This window comes from Hydra vulgaris, chromosome 13 (genome assembly GCF_038396675.1).
Source record: "Hydra vulgaris chromosome 13, alternate assembly HydraT2T_AEP".
Lineage (NCBI taxonomy): Eukaryota > Metazoa > Cnidaria > Hydrozoa > Anthoathecata > Hydridae > Hydra > Hydra vulgaris.
In genome coordinates this window covers 50,226,946-50,243,875 of record NC_088932.1, presented here as the reverse complement: position 1 = coordinate 50,243,875, position 16,930 = coordinate 50,226,946, and the positions used below count along the sequence as shown (strand labels likewise).

Genomic DNA, 16,930 nt, shown 5'->3' with positions numbered 1-16,930 from the left:
CAAATGTGAGTGCGTCTAAATTTACGAAAACCACTGTATCATGCGGCTTAATATTAAAGCTTATTGCAGTTAGTGTTTTTAATATACACCGATTACTCAAAATTACTTAAATATTTTTTTATTTGCAAGTTTTATAAGACTGAGTTTTGGCAGCCTAATTTGATAAAATACGTGGGTGCCAGGAGGCATTTTCAACTCTGATATATAATATATAAAATAAAAAAATCGCTAACTTTAATTTAATTGTATTTTTTTACAAATATATTATTTACCATATACTTTCCATCAGTCGCTAAGAGTTCCTTGCGGAAAGCCTCTCACAACTTCATAATATTTTATAATAAAAAATATATTACGAAAAAATATACATAATTGAAGATTTCGAAATACCGAAATGTGAATAAACAATTAGTAAAAACAGAATTTAACAAATATTTAAAAAACTACTACGTTTTCTTTTTGTCTCATGAATTTATATTAGATTCAATACACACGCACAGATAGATATAATACACACACATATAATATATATATATATATATATATATATATATATATATATATATATATATATATATATATATATATATATATATATATATATATATATATACATATATATATATATATATATATATATATATATATATATATATATATATATATATATATATATATATATATATATATATATATATTTATATATATTTATAAAGACACGCAAATCACAATAGCCAAATTGATTTAGATACCTAATTGAATTTAAAAGTTATTACTATAACTTTAAATTCAATTAGGCAATTAAATTATAACTTTATAATTTAAAACTTATTTTATTATAACTGACATGCATCTTCGTTGCAAGTAATCTTTCCTGAACTTTTTGAAGTTGAAGGTAGGGCATCTAAATAGAAAATAAGCTAAATTAAATCATCTAAAAATCTTCATCAAATTGTATAAATATAAAAACAATGCTTAAATTGAGCAAGTCTGTAAGTTACAGAGAAATAAAACTGAATTAAAAGGAATAGAAAAAGAACTAAATAGTATTCCCTCATCAACATTCAACACCAGAACAAGTGCAAAATAAATGAAAACCTACAAAGCTACGACAGCACGAACATTTCAAACACTTAATGTGTTATTGATATTTCTTGTTTTACAAGTCAAATAAATAACTAATAAATAAAATTCGTCAGAAGCTAATGCTGTAAAAAGTGTTCGAAACAAAATTAATAGAGTAAAAGGAACTTGAAAAGGGATGGCAAGAGTTAAAGCTCAACAAGTATTTACTCCTTTGACATGAAAAGAACTAAATAGCATGGCAAATAAGAAAATATAAATAGCATGGCAAATAAAAAAATATATAAAATATTTAAACTGTTAAATAATTGAGTTTATTAAAATAAGTCTTTATTTTAAAATGTATATATGCACTAATAAAATGTTTTGTGACAACTTAACAAAGTTGACGTTACAAAATTTCTTAAAAAAATTTCTTTATAGAATTTCATTATATTATGCTTTTCTTAATGAAAACTGTATAATATACAAATCAAAATAGAATGATGAACATAATGTTATCAGATGCGTTGAATTTATTCAAATTAGATTTAATTGAGGTTACATTCTTTGTACCTGGACATAGTCAGAGTGAAAATGATGCAGCTCACTCAATAATTGAAAAACAATATCGAAATCGAACAATCTATACACCTATGCAATGGGAAAAAACAACTGAACAAGCTTTAAAAAAAAAACACCTGTGTGATAACTGTGTTAAATCATGACATAATCAATTTTAAAAATGAAAAAGCATTTCCAGCATACTCTGCAGTAATAGCAAACAAATGCTTTAAATGTCAAATTCGACCAAATCAAAAGGTGCAAAGAAATCTAAACCAAAAAATGTTATGTGGGCCAGTATTGTACAGCTAAAAGTTTTAAAAGAATATCCGGATGTTCTTAACTTCAATTACAGTTATGAAGAAGAATATAAAAGTTGTATTTTTCGATCAAAAACGACCGGTCGCACAAAACCAGCAGCCGATATACAATTACAAATGCAGAAGCATCTCGCTCCAAGAGGTATTAGTGCACTGAAAATAAAGGATCTTCTTTCCCTATGCAACAAAGGTTATATTTCAAAACAGCACCATCATTTCTACAGAAACCTTAAGATTCGAGCCAGTTGTATGAAGGATGCTGCTGCTGATGAAATACCAAAGATAAAACCAAATTAACAACCCAAATGTTATTACAAAACAAGTCATCAAACAACTAGAAGAAATTATGCAGAGCCGGTTTCTACCATTTAGAAAATTGAGTAAAAGCTAGACATAACAAAATGAAAGCTTTGTTACTTGTACCACCTTTTGTTTTATTTATTTTAAGTGTTTTTCAAGTTTGTCACATGTTAATGATTCCATCACTAAATGATTATTTTAAAACAATTTTGATTATTAGCGCTAAATAAATAACCTAATAAAATAAGAGTTTAATAATTAAATAATTTTAAAATTTATAGACTTAAGATATTTAATTTGTGAAATTTTCTATATTTAGTCAATTTTACTTTTTAAATTGCATAAATTTAATTTTTTTTTTTTATTCATAAAAAATAATAAAATTTGCTATAAATAAACTAAAATCATTCAAAAGGGGATTCAAAAGATCAAACGCATTGATAAATTTAAAACTTTAAATGCCTTTTTCTCAGAATGGCAAAAATGGACTTAAGTCTTGTTTTGCAGCGACGATATAATCGTCGTTTTCTTAGAAAACTCTTAAATTGTAAAAATTATGTAAGTAACGGTACAATACTTGGTCACAACAGCAGTGCACTCTAAAAACAATCCGTTAGAAAAAGCAACGAATTTCTTTTTTCCGTTAAATTAACAAAGTAATTCGTAACCAAAAATCACAAAATTAACGGAGTAAAATCAAACTAGTGAACGGAAACTTTCGGCTTCGGCCGAAACCGAAATTTCTGCTTTAACAATTTTTTTACTTTTCCTGTTTCGGCCGAAATTTCGGTTCAAACCGCAACCGAAATGAACCGAAACTTTTAAAAGATTTTTTTCAAGTTTTAATATAGAGTGGGATCATGACGGTTTCCTAATTGTAATTGTTTGTTAGTAAATCAATTTTTAATTATAACAATTGTAAAAATTTTAATTGAAATCACGTTACATAATAGTTTTAAAATACTATTCTCAAAATCATTCTTAAAATGAATTAACATTTAAGTAAAGCAACCCAAACCAATAGTTTCATCAAAATTTTCTCAGTGCTAAATTTTACAATTGAAAATAATCGATAAAAAACTGGTTTATGGAATCATTTTACCGTGACAGTTAGTGATTTCAAATACGGAGCTTGCAATTTGAAAATATCTTGTGGATCGCACAATCCAAAACTTTAATCACTTAGCGGACTTTCATCACATTTAAGAAGTGGTTTACTCTAAAAAATATCCTAACTGAAAAAGCAACACAACTACCGGCAGTCCTATAAATCTCAAATATTGAAAACTTTCAAACTTTAAAGGTCTAAAGTTTCTTGTGCTACCGTGGCACAGTGGTCAGAGCGCTTGCCTTGAAAGCAGGAGATCCAGGCTCGAAACAAGCTTCGGATCTCCTGCTTTCTTCGGTGATCATAAAAGGTTCAGCGATTTTAAAGATTCATTTTCAAATTTCGGCCGAAATTTCGGTTTCGGTTTTGGCTACGGCTTTACTGAACCGAAATTTCGGTACTTTCGGTTTCGGCTTAAATTTCGGTTTCGGTCGATCACTAAATCAAACTATTAACGGATTCTTCGAAATTTCGCTAATTCAACGGACTAAATATTCAAACCCGTCGAAAAACAACTGAACTTTTTATTAAAAAGGGTTTCTATAAGAAATTTTGAAGTGTTTTTTCTGTAGATTATATATTTAAGTCTTGTTTGTTTGATTTAGATTTGTCAATATATTATAGTTCTTTATTTATAAATGATAAAGTTTTAAAAGGCCTTTTTCTTAAACCACATTTAAGTTGTAGATAAAAGTTGTAGATAATTTTTTGCAGTAAGTTTAATTTGCCATTTTTTTAAATTGCTTCACATTTCGACTAAATGTGAAACTATTTGAAAAAAGCGTATTTAAACTGTGTTTATCCATTTGCTTATTTTACTAAACTTTAGTAGAGAAAGCAAATGGATAAACAAAGTTTAAATTACACTCTGTTATTTGTAATTTCGAAGGTTGTTATATGTATTTCTAATTTTTTTATATGATAAACTAAAGGGTTAGCTGAACAATTATTTCTATAATTAAGACTATATAACTTGTATATATTCTTGTGTAATTTTCTATTTTAAACGTGACAGTAGTAACTTACGGTATAAATTTAAATCAGTTATAAAATTAAAAATGTTAACATTTGTTTTGATGCCATCAAAAGACCCATTAATGATGGGTATCATTATTTAGGTTAGTTGCAGCTGTTTACACAGAGCTAGTTTATATGATTTTATAATTTGCAATTTTAGACACGTGACATGCAATATCACACTGTAAGTTTCATCAGTTGTAAAATGTTTACTTGTATTTTTTTATGGGTGTTTATTTAGTTTATATAGGAATTGTTTAATTTGTATATTTAAGTTTGTATATGCTTTTATGATTTGCTATTTTAGACATGTGCGATGCTATATCACACTGTAAGTTTAAATTAGTTGTAAAACTATTTTTTTTTTTACTTGCAATTTTTTTATGTTAGTTGCAACTAAGTTTATATATTACTTGTTTATATTTGTATAGAACTTGCTACTTTAGACATGGTTCATTCAGGCATGAGGTATCAAACTTAAATGTTTACTTGCATTTATTTTATGGGTATATTTATTTAGACTATTATTCAGCCAGTTTACATATAATTTATATGCTTTTATAATTGACTATTTTAAACACGCGGCATGCAATATCACACTGTAAGTTGCATCAGTTGTAAAATGTTTACTTGCATTTTTTTTATGAGTATTTATTTAGGCTAGTTATAGGAAAGTTTATATATGGATTGTTATAGTTTGTATATTTAAGTTTGTTTATGCTTTTATAATTTGCTATTTTAGACACGTGTCATGCTATATCACACAGTAAGTTTAAATTAGTTGTAAAACTATTTTTTTTTTCTTGCAATTTTTTTATCTTGCTTGTTTATATTTGTATAGAACTTGCTACTTTAGACATATGGCATTCAGGCATGAGGTATCAAATTTAAATCCTAATATTATTACTTTCAACGTGTTTATTATTACTAATAAAAAATTATTATTAATAAAAGACAAAAAAAAGACAAATCTCCTTTACTTATGATGTCTTTGTATTTTATTAGAAAAATGTTTCTTTAAATAGTTTTTTCAGTTTTATTTTAGCTTATTATAAGTCATTAAAGAACAATTATTAAACTTATTTGATGAACATTTGAAGAACTTGTAAAACAAGACAGATAAATGGCATATTAAATAGGAGAATGACAAAGTCTTTTAATAAATATCACCTAAAAACACACTTTTGAGATGATATTTAGATGTTAAAGGTGTTAAAGTAGTTAGTTAAAAAAATAGAAAAAAAAATAAAAATTTTGTCAATCTATTTTTTTTATTATTATTAACATTTAAATGTAGAACTAATAAAATAACATAATTTTCATTAGCAATTCAGAAATAAAGAACTAGCAACAAATGTTTCTTACAGCGTTATTAGTAATAATAACGCTGTAAGAAACATCATTTAATATCATTTATATTCAATATTTTCTTTATTGTATTTTAAGGTTTGTTTATCTTTAAATAACCGACAACAGGTTGCTGGAATTGAAATGTGCACACACATGAATTTACAACAGTATTAAAAATTGAAATCTAGAATAGTAACAATTGTATACATGTCTGTGTTTTTTATATAAATGTTTTTTGACCTTGAATATAATAACTGTATTAATAAAATATATATTAAGAAACTTTTTATAACTTTATTTAAATTTTTTAATTTTTGTTGTAATTGAAAGTTTCTATATTGAATTAAAATATTATAAATATTTAATTAGTTTTCAATTAAAAAGTTAAAAAGTTTTTAAAGCTTGCTAAAAAATCTCTCCCGATCAAGTTAGTTTGTATAAGTAGTACTGCTTGTATCAGATGTTGAATATCATAATAAAATAATCTATATACTAAAAATAAGGACTAATTTGTAATGAAATCTCAGTTTTATCTGGCTTAATTCCTTTTAAGTTTTAATAAAGGGAATAATAAATTTTTCAATATGATGACGTAGTAAATTCTTCATTTTACCAAAACAGCAAAAGCCGCCCAGCGTAATAATTCCTTTTTTTAACGAATTGTTTGTTGCACGAACGGAATATATCCGTAATTTCAACGGACTAATATCGACGAACTTCAATCCGTTAAAATTTTAATCCGTAATTAACATAACGGAAAACCCGTTGATGCAATAGCGACAGGTGCAGTTCGTTGTATAAAACGGATTTTTTCTTAGAGTGTGTAACAAATGCAAATTTATCTCAATCTTTTATGTAATGCATGGAACACTAAAATGGTTTATACAAATAGCTCTTAAAAATGAAACAATTTAAAGTATTTTTATGTTGTTAAATGTTTTCGGCAAATTAAAAACAATATAACAATTAATATAGGTGCCATGACAACTAGTTACATTTAGGTCTATAACATAAGGTACAACTATAACATAAAAGTTAGTTTATCTTGAAAGATTAATAGCACCTGACTATGGTACACATAAATAAAATTATTACTGTATAATAATTTTATATATATGTGTAAAATGTATAAAGTATATTTATTTTCAGAAAAAGCTACAAACCAGATTTAATATTTAAAGCTTTTAATAATTCTTCAATAGAAGGATGATCAGCGAACCCTGTCATTTTATGTTCAAACAACACTTTTCCACCTTTTTCTACAACATATGTTCCACCTAATTGAAAACCATCTCCTTTAAGATCTCCAGATATTCCAAGAGCATTTGCCTATTACAAAAACAAGTACAAATTTTTAAAATCTAATAACAACAAAAACTAAATTTATAAACGAATAACAGAAGCCATTTAAGTAACGTAACAATTCGGAGGTCATTGAATAAATTAAATTAAGCAACCACCTAATTCAACCAATAGATTAAAAATTAAAAAAAAAAAAACAAAAAAAAACAGTTAAAAAATAAAATTAAAAAAACAAGCTAAAATTTAAAAATATATGAAATATTTTGATTTTCAAAATTTTACAAAATGTTGAAAAGAAGCATACTCTTTTTCTTTCTAAATGCAGGCCTATATAGTGTTGTCACCTACTGAAATTTCAGTATTAGGTACCAATACCTATCAAAATACTCGGTACTCGGTACCAAATTTGGTACTTGAATGAAGGAAGAATTACACTGGCCACAAACCAAATTGTAAGCATGCATAATTTACAACATCATGAAATTGCATTTTTAGCAAAAACTCGTTTTTTTGTATTTTAGTCTGTTTTCTTAAAAACTTACTGAAATATAAAAAAATAATTTCTGTCGCTCGTTTTGATTTTAAATCAAAACAAGCAACAGAAATTTTTTTTTATATTTCAGGAAGTTATTAGGAAAACAGGCTAGAAGTACGCAAAATACATGATTTATAGACTATAATTTTTATTTAATTCTTTTTAAACTTTAAAAATTTAGTCTTTTGCTGTATGTAAATTGCTATACCATATTTTTGTTATTTTACAAAAAAAGAAAATAATAAGAAAATACAAAAAACAATTTTTTGGAAATGACTTACCTCCTACGTATCAGAGACCCACGGAATTTCCAAACCATTCCAAATTCGGATTTAAATGACGATTATGGTGCCATCAAAAAAGATATCAAACGGTTTTTTCATTAAAAGATTTACTTCTAATTTTAGAGTCAAAAAATTTTAAAATTAAACTATTCTTTTCAAAAAAAGTTTGTGGGCTACCCTAGTCAGAATGTCCTGTAGGATTTATAGGATTTTGGAACAAAAAAAGACAAAACTTTGATAACACAGTTAAACACTTATTAACTGTGTTTTTATTTTAATGAGGTTCAAATTTGAAATTTTTTTTGTTTCAAATTCTCATAGATTCTTATAACACTTTTTGACTAGGTTAGTTGCTGAAAATTAAAGCCAATGAGTTGGAATTGTCAATTTATCTTTAGACACTATATTAAGATTAAAGAAAAAAAATATAAAAAAAATAAATAATAAATTTAACACTAGTACAAGTTGTTTGTGTTCAAAAAAGTGAGTCAATCAACTAAATTGCAAATCATCCTTATTGTTTACGCTATTACATCATTATTTTACGCTATTACTCTTTACTTATTGATGGTAATTCTGAAAAATATCTGAATGAAGAACGGGCTTTATAAATAGCGATATTGTACTATTAAAATTGCTCGTGACTAATGTTAGTACCAATAAACTTGGTACTTTGAACCACTTTTACTGTAACTACCATTTTAATAAAGAACCGCGTTGGTACGGTACCAAGTACCGTGACAACACTAGGCCTATATATATGAAAATATGTTTTTGTATAATAAATACATTCAGTATAATGTGTTTTTACCTTTACATATACAAAAACATTTTAATTGGGAATGAAAATTTCTTAAATTTAATTAAAAACAAAAATTAAGATTACAAAAAAATGTGCTGAGCCACAAGACTAAAGCTTTAGCATAGAAACTAAACATTTATGTGTAGCTCATTGACTAAAAAAATATAAATATAACAATAAAGCTGAATAAAATATAACAATAAAGCTGAGTCAAATATACGATACAAAAGAGCTATAAACAGAAGCAATTTAACAACATACTGAATATATGAAATTAAAACTATTTATCCTTTTGGTTCCAAGTCAAGCCATATTCTATTCCACAGTTTTCACCATCTTGTGTAGCTGCTATATCTAATTGTAATCATTTTTTAAATCTATTTCAAAAGAACAACTCTCTTGAGAGCAAAAGCCTATTTATTAGGTTAACAAAGGTTAGTCTAACATTCCATCTCTAACTCATGGAACTAATCATATTTCCTCTTCCCAAGCAGAACTATTTGCAAAAAAATATTTTTAATTTGACTCTTGAATCTTATAGCCATACTCTTCCTGCCATTCCAGTTAAACAAGTTAACCCATTGTTAGACATTCAAATCACTCCAGCTTCTGTTGCTAAAATCATATCTTAATTAAACTCTTCTATGGCTTGTGGTCCAGACAACATTCCTGTCATAGTGTTACAAAAGTGTTCTCCTGAACTCTCTTCAGTTCTCTCTAAACTATTTAATAAGTGCTAGATTGAATCTTGTTTTCCAGCCTGCTGGAAAATGGCATCGGTGGTTCCACTTTTTAAAAACTCTGGAGAACATTTTAACCCCTCAAACCATCAACCGATCAGTCTTTTATCTGATATTAGCAAAGTCAACAAAAGACAACATTCCTGTCATAGTCTTACAAAAGTGTTCTCCAGAACTCTCTTCAATTCTCTCTAAACTATTTAACAAGTGCTTGACTGAATCTTGTTTTTAAGCCTGCTGAAAAATGTCAACTATGGTTCCAATTTTTAAAAACTCTGGAGAAAATTCTTAACTCTCTAACTACCATCTAACCAGTCTCCTCTCTATTAGTAAGGTCTCTTCTCTCTATTAGCAAGGTTTTTGATCAACAAATTTCTAACATTCCATTACGAGTCAAATAACTGTCAGACAATCAATACGGTTTTCGATCTTTTTGTTCTACAGGTGACTTGCTAACTGCTGTGACTGAAAGATTCATGCATTAGAGGCGGCGAGGCAAGGGCTAATGCTCTTGTTATATTTAAAGCCTTCAATAAAGTTTGGTAGAGCTGGTCTTCCCCATAAGCTTGCTTCATATGGTCTATCTGGAAAAGTTTTTGAGATTATCAAATCATTTCTTTCTAATTGCTTTATTGTAGTCATCATCAAAGGTACAAGGTTCTATCCTTGTTTTTATCTACATTAATTATCTTCCTGACAATCTTACATCTAAAGTGACTCTATTTGCTGACAATTTGATTGATAGTCCAGTCTTGACAAAAAGTCTTCTTTTTTTGATCACTTAGAACAGACAGCCAATCTTGAATCTGATCTCGATTCTGTAACAGATTAGGGCTTCCAATAGCTTGTGAACTTTTACTTCGACAAAACTCTTTACTGCAAACAACTATCCCAAAACTATCAACATTTCTATTACAATAAATGGCAACACACTCACTGAGTCCTCTACTGGAAACTACTGACCTCTTATGTAAACCATATATACAATTGATTGCAAAGTTAGCATTTGCTAAGGTACCTTCTCTCTATCATGCCCGCCATTATCTTACTCCTGATTCTATTTTCTAAGAAATAATATTATTGGTATTTTTTAAATCTCTTATTTGTCTCTGTATGGAATACTGTTGTCATATTTGGGCTGGTCCTTCTAATGATGCTCTTTCTCTTTTAGACAAGGTCCAAAAATGCATTGTAAATGTAGTTAAAACTGCTTTATTTGTCAAGCTTAAACCTCTCTCTCATTGTTGTAAAGTTGCACCTTTCTCTCATTGTTGTAAAGTTGCACCTCTCTCTCATTGTTGTAAAGTTGCACCACTCTCTCATTGTTGTAAAGTTGCACCTCTCTCTCATTGTTGTAAGGTTGCACCTTTCTCTCATTGTTGTAAAGTTGCACCTTTCTCTTTTCTACAAATACTTATATGGTTGCTGCTCAAAGAAGCTATTGTCTCCATCAATCAAATTGTCTCTAGTTCCATCAACCAAAATTTCTTGCTTGACTCGTCATTTAGCGAATTCACATCCTTTTACTGTATCTGTCCCTGCATGCTCTTAAAACTTTTATTTGCCTAGTTTTTTTCCCCACGATTTAACCCTTTGGAACTCTCTCACATCTTCATGTTTTCCTGATTCATACAACCTACAACTTTCAAGTCTTCTGTCAACTGTTTCCTTGTACTTTAACTCCATCCTTTGTTTTCTAGTAATTCCAACTTAATATTTGGAGTGAATTTGAATAAAAAAAATATTTAAAAGCTATAAAACTAAAACTATGAAAAAATATGTTAAAAACTGAAACCATTTGTTAAATTTCTGAAACTAAATCTATGAAATAGTATGCTAAAGCTACAGAACTGAAACAATGTGTGGACGCTGTGAGACTGAAGACATGATATTAAAACATAGTAATAAGGCTCTAAAACTGCAATAATACACAGTATCTATTCAAATAAAACTTTTTACTGAAGTTCTCAAGCTAAAACAAATTAAAAAAAAGACAAAAACTAAATAATAAAACAATGGACAATTAAAAAATGCAAAAACCTTTTGAATCAAATATAAAAAAGTACTCCTTCCAACTAAAATATTACCTTTGCATTTAAGTTCTTTGTAGAACTAGACAAAATCTGTGAAGGAACACTAAGAAGACCAACTCTAAATAAAAAATATCATTTTTTAATTTTACATTGTTACATAAATTCTGTGTAGGAAAATCGCTCATTTAAAACTTTTAAATTACAAAAAAAAAAATTTTTTTTAGAAATAAGTGACATATTTTATCATATAACATCAACTTTAATATAATATCAACTTTAATATATACTAAAGTTAAATGTGATAAAATATGTTGCTTATTTCTAAAAAAAAACTTTTTTTTTTATAAGTATATATGTACTTATTAATTTTGGCTTTATAAAAAATATTAAAAAAAACAAAAACCTTCCTAAAGACAGTCCTTTGTAAGTGTGATAATCTTGATCAATGTATAAATCTAAAGAAAAAATAAAACATATTATGCATTCATCAAGTGAAGTAAAACTCAGAAGCTTCTTTCTTTTTTTTCGTTTTCATTTAAAACATTTTGAAACATTAGAAAATCTTTTTAGATAAGGTACATAACATTAGTACTTAAATACACCAAACTATAGTACCAAACTATTATGCATTAAATTGCAGCTTTAATCAATATTTACAATACCTCCTTTAAAGTATTGGCCATCAACAAAAGCTTTTACTCCAAGTTCTTCAAGACCAATTGCAACTAAGCCAATGCCGTTAGCATCTAAAAGAGGTTTTATTGAACTCAATTCTGATGCTAAGGCACGGCATAATTTTCATCCCCAGCGTCGAACAAAAGATAATACAATAGAACTATTTGCCCACAAGGATTTCAGCTGGACTAACTAAATAAATCATTAAATCAAGAAAATTATATATTGAAAACAGTAACATGTAATTATTTAATTTTATATTATATTTTAATATGATATTATATATAGCTTATTAATTATTAAACCGTTTCAAAACTGAGTTAAAAACATCTATATGCTATATAAATATGTATATAAATTTTTATTTAACGCACTGACTGTGCATTAAATAAAAATTTTTAATCATGATCAATTGAAAGAGTATAAAATAAAAATTACTAGTCAGAATTTCACAAACGAGAACTTGTTTTGATTTGTCAGATAATTTGCTTTCAGAACATTTATATATATACATAAATACTATCTTGGTTATGTGATTAAATTTATACGATGTTGAAATAAATAAAATATATAGCTTCTTTATGTAACCTTAAATAATTAAAGGAGAAATACATAAACATCATTTTCATTATTAAATAGATAGGCATTTATAGTGGTAATCAAACAAGCAAAAAAATTTAAAAAAAAGTGATAATCTAATCAAAAGGTATTTGTAAAAACACCCAAAAATGGGGAACAACTCAAAAACAAAAAGTAGTAAATGAATTTAATTTTCCATTTCACAATCAGATACCATATTGGTGTTACTAGATAACTTTTTGTAAATTTTCTTTTCAGTCTTATATTCAATATTCCGATATACTCTTTGCTTGCTCCTAAGTTGCAGAAATAAGATGAAAATGCAGAAACTTTTTTGATTTTTAGGGTTGTTTTTGATGGATGGTGAAGGTAAAAACTAAATTTAGAGTTCGTGAATACTCAGACATGGTAGCAGTTCTTGGTTATGCATTCGAAAATACTTTCAAACTCACAAGAGACATCAAGATCAATATTGTTTTCTCCACAACTATCATCAAAAAATTAATTTTATCTCATTTATATCAGTATAATTTAAGAGTTTTTTCAAAATTTCTATTAATTATTTTTTTAAATTGATTTTTGAGCGACCTATAAATACAATTTACAAATGGTTTTAAGGATCATTTTAAGATATTATTGCCATTTAAGAAATATATTTAAAGTTTTGCCTAATTGTTATAGATGTTTTGGAATATTTGAATATTGATAAACTGCTATGTGTGTCACTCATCAGTTAGGCAGTGCTGGATTAATCCTTAGGCAAATAAGACACATGCCTTAAGGCCAGCAAAAAATCCAGGCCACAAAAAATTTATACATAAATTTATATTTGTCTTATCTTTATTGATGAAACTATTATAGTTATTCCAATTATTATACACATTTTGTTCATATATCAATTTTACGATGTCAAAAATTGTAACTAATTCATTCTTATAAGTGATAATTTTTTACTTCTAAAATATCGATTTAAAATATTTCGAATAAAATATTCGAAAAATATTGTGTTTTTTTATATTTTTGAAATTTGGTAACATTTGTTTTAAACAGTGGAACTCTTTCGTAAACAATAACAAAGCGTAGTAATAAAATTAATGGTTTTAGCAAATGAATATACTTTTAGATATAACTATTGTTATAAAATTGTAATCCTTTAAATTTATTAGTAGGTTTAAAGAAGAAAAAAGCATCACATTTACTGCAGAACAAACTGAGTATAGTTTTTTTGTTCAACATGCCATGTTTTAAATGTTTCTATCAAAACATATTTGTCACATATTTTATTTATTGTTGATATTAATATAATAAAGCTCACTAATATAATATGGATTAGATTCATGCATCTCAACTATACTGAGTGACTTTCATTTTGACTTTCACTATCATACATTATTATCTATATATATATGTATGATTTTTTATCATATATATAAAACAATATGATTAATCATTATTATATCACATATCCATTTTACATATTCTAATTAATATTATTTTAATTTATAAATTAGTTCTTGCTATAACGTAGAAAACGTATATACACTATACATGTAGAACTTCAGTTCTGTGACCTAGGGGTATAAGAAGCAGATCATTAATAAGTCAAACAATCAATCCCAGTGAGTAATTTGCATGAATTTTTGAACACCATGCTCCTGAAATAAACAAAAATAAAATCCTTCACTTATAGGAATCTATAAATTTTAATGAATTATGTTGACGCTGTCATCATTATTGTTAGATTTCTGTTGTAATTGTTATATTAATTGAACAAAATATAAATTCTGATCTTTCCAAGTTGAGTCTTTGTCTATTTATTGATGGATTACCTCTCTTTAACAGCACAGTGAAATGTTTTTGGATTATATGTGGGAGCATTTTAGAAATCCAATCATCTGAATTCATAATTGGTGTTTATTCTGGTAGTTAAAAACCAAATTCATCAAATGATTTTCTTCTGGTATATTGGTAGTTTGATTTTAAATTATTATTTCGAATATTAAAATCTATTTTATATATAGGTTTTGTATGTTCTTATCATGCAGTTCACAAGAAATCAATTTTTAAAATTTTACATCATTTTATGATATGATTTAATGAATTAATTATTTTTAAATCAAATAATTATACTATTGAATACATAAAAATACGTTTTTAAAGATCACTTTTATGTTTTACTTTTAGATTAATGTCGATACGTAAAGGTGGTTGGGAGCGAGCGAAGGAGTTAGAGAAGAAAATGCATGATGAAGATAAACTGTTAAAGAAAATACCCAAAATCAATTCATTTTTCACTGCCACGAACAAGGTTGATGCTACTGATAATATTACTTTCGATTCCCCACCATCCTCATCAACATCTCAGGTAGGTATTGATCACAAGGAAGAGGCTGCAAAAATTGCATTTGAACTTGGACATACTCAAAAATTTGAAGACAGAGCTGATACTGGTTCAGGAACTATTCCCAATGATGTTGGGAGTTTTGGTGACATAACAGATCATGTGCGTAACATGTGCATCAGCCATGGAACAATCCATTTTTGAAACTTGGCAGACAGTTATCCAGAAACAAAGCAGGAATACAGTGGAGTGAATCAGTCCTAAATTCTAGTGTCTTCAAGCGGGTTTTGCCAAATGGTGATATCGTTGATCGTGACTGGCTTGTTTATTCTCCAGCCAAGACATGTGTCTTCTGCTTTTCCTGCATTCTGTTTTCATCTGACCGGTCACAGTTGTCTTGCTCAGGATTTAAGGATTGGAAGAATATGACACAATACTTAAAATCCCATGAAATCAGTGAAAAGCACATACAATCAGTTCTCACTTTATGTCAAAGAAGTGTTGTTGCTGGGAGAGTTGACGAGCAATTGTACAACAATATGTTGGAGCAGCACAATTACTGGAGAAATGTCCTGTAACGCTGTGTTGCAACTATTACTTTTCTTTGTGAGAGAGGTCTCCCTCTTCGAGGTAGCAATGAAGTTGTCGGCTCCAGAGAAAATGGGAATTATTTGGGCATCTTGGAGCTGATTGGTCAATTTGATCCATTTTTGTCCCAGCACATCTGTACTCATGGCAATTGCGGACACGGTCACACATTATATTTATCAAAAACAATCTGTGAAGAATTAATTGCAATGATGGGTGAAAAAGTTATGGGTTTCATAAGGGATGAGATTTCAAAGTCACGGTATTTTTCAGTTTCAGTAGATTCCACTCCTGATATTACCCATTGTGACCAGCTGACCATCATTCTTCGTTATATTAATATGGTGGATTACCAGCCTGTGCAGCGTTTTTTGACATTAATCAATATATCCATTCACACAGGGCAGAATCTTGCTGACTCACTGCTTCAGTACTTGTCAGATCAAGACATCGACTACAAAAATTGCCATGGTCAGACATGATAATGCCAGCAATATGTCTGGTAAACATAATAGCATGCAACAAATCCTGAAAAACAAAAACAGTTTAGTGGACTACATTCCTTGTGCTGCCCACTCGTTGAACCTAGTTGGCCAGTCAGCTGTGGATTGTTGAGTTGAAGCAGTTTCATTTTTAACATATTGAATCACCTGTATACTTTCTTTGTAGCATCAACACATTGTTGGGATGTCATGATGACCCATGTTAAAAACCAACCAAAATGCCTTGTTCAAAAATACCCATCAGATACCCAGTGGTCTGCTCGAGCTGATGCTGCAAAAGCAGTGTTCAAGGGGTACCACCAATTACAAAGTGCTCTTCAGGAGATCTCAGGGGATTGTAATCAGAGTGGTAGCACAAGGAATGAAGCGGGTCCATTGGCCAAACACATGGATACTATTGAAGTTGCCCTATTGTGTGAACTTTGGAATGACATTCTGCAGAGGTTCAACATTAATAGCAAGTTATTGCAAAGTTCTACAATCAAATTAACTCCAGCTATTGGTCTGCTGAAGAGCTTGCATATATTTTTGGATGAATGCCGAGAAAAGTTTGATGATTATTATCAGAAGGCAGGTGATCGCTGTGGCAACAGCGCATATAAATCTGAAAGTCGAAGACAACCAAAGCGTAAACGACAAATCAATGATGGAGATGCCGCAGATGCTATGGAAGGGATGTCAAGCCAGCAAAACTTCAAGGTCAATACCTTCTATGTCATCATCGATAAGCTGAAAAATGCATTAAAGAAACATATTAAAGCTTACTCAATTGTGCTGCAGAGATTTGGAGTTCTGAATGAGTATGACTTCATAACCAATGAAGATAT

At 28.2% G+C, this 16,930-nt stretch overlaps 1 protein-coding gene and 1 long non-coding RNA gene across 2 annotated transcripts in view; one reads left to right on the top strand and one right to left on the bottom strand.

Annotated features, from left to right (window-relative positions):
• Nucleotides 1-686: 686 nt before the first annotated feature.
• Nucleotides 687-16,930, bottom strand: part of LOC100204118 (prostamide/prostaglandin F synthase) — a 32,694-nt gene continuing 16,450 nt past the window's right edge. The window contains exons 2-6 of the mRNA XM_065816565.1: nucleotides 12,080-12,284; nucleotides 11,821-11,872; nucleotides 11,472-11,535; nucleotides 6,885-7,050; nucleotides 687-904 (exon numbers count right to left, since the gene is read on the bottom strand). Of these exons, the coding sequence (XP_065672637.1) occupies nucleotides 837-904; nucleotides 6,885-7,050; nucleotides 11,472-11,535; nucleotides 11,821-11,872; nucleotides 12,080-12,284 (555 nt within the window). The 3' untranslated portion in view covers nucleotides 687-836. The remainder of the gene's footprint in view (nucleotides 905-6,884; nucleotides 7,051-11,471; nucleotides 11,536-11,820; nucleotides 11,873-12,079; nucleotides 12,285-16,930) is intronic.
• On the top strand, nucleotides 14,601-14,911 carry LOC136090134 (uncharacterized). The gene is made up of 2 exons (XR_010643196.1): nucleotides 14,601-14,631; nucleotides 14,856-14,911. It is a non-coding gene; the product is annotated as an uncharacterized LOC136090134 (long non-coding RNA).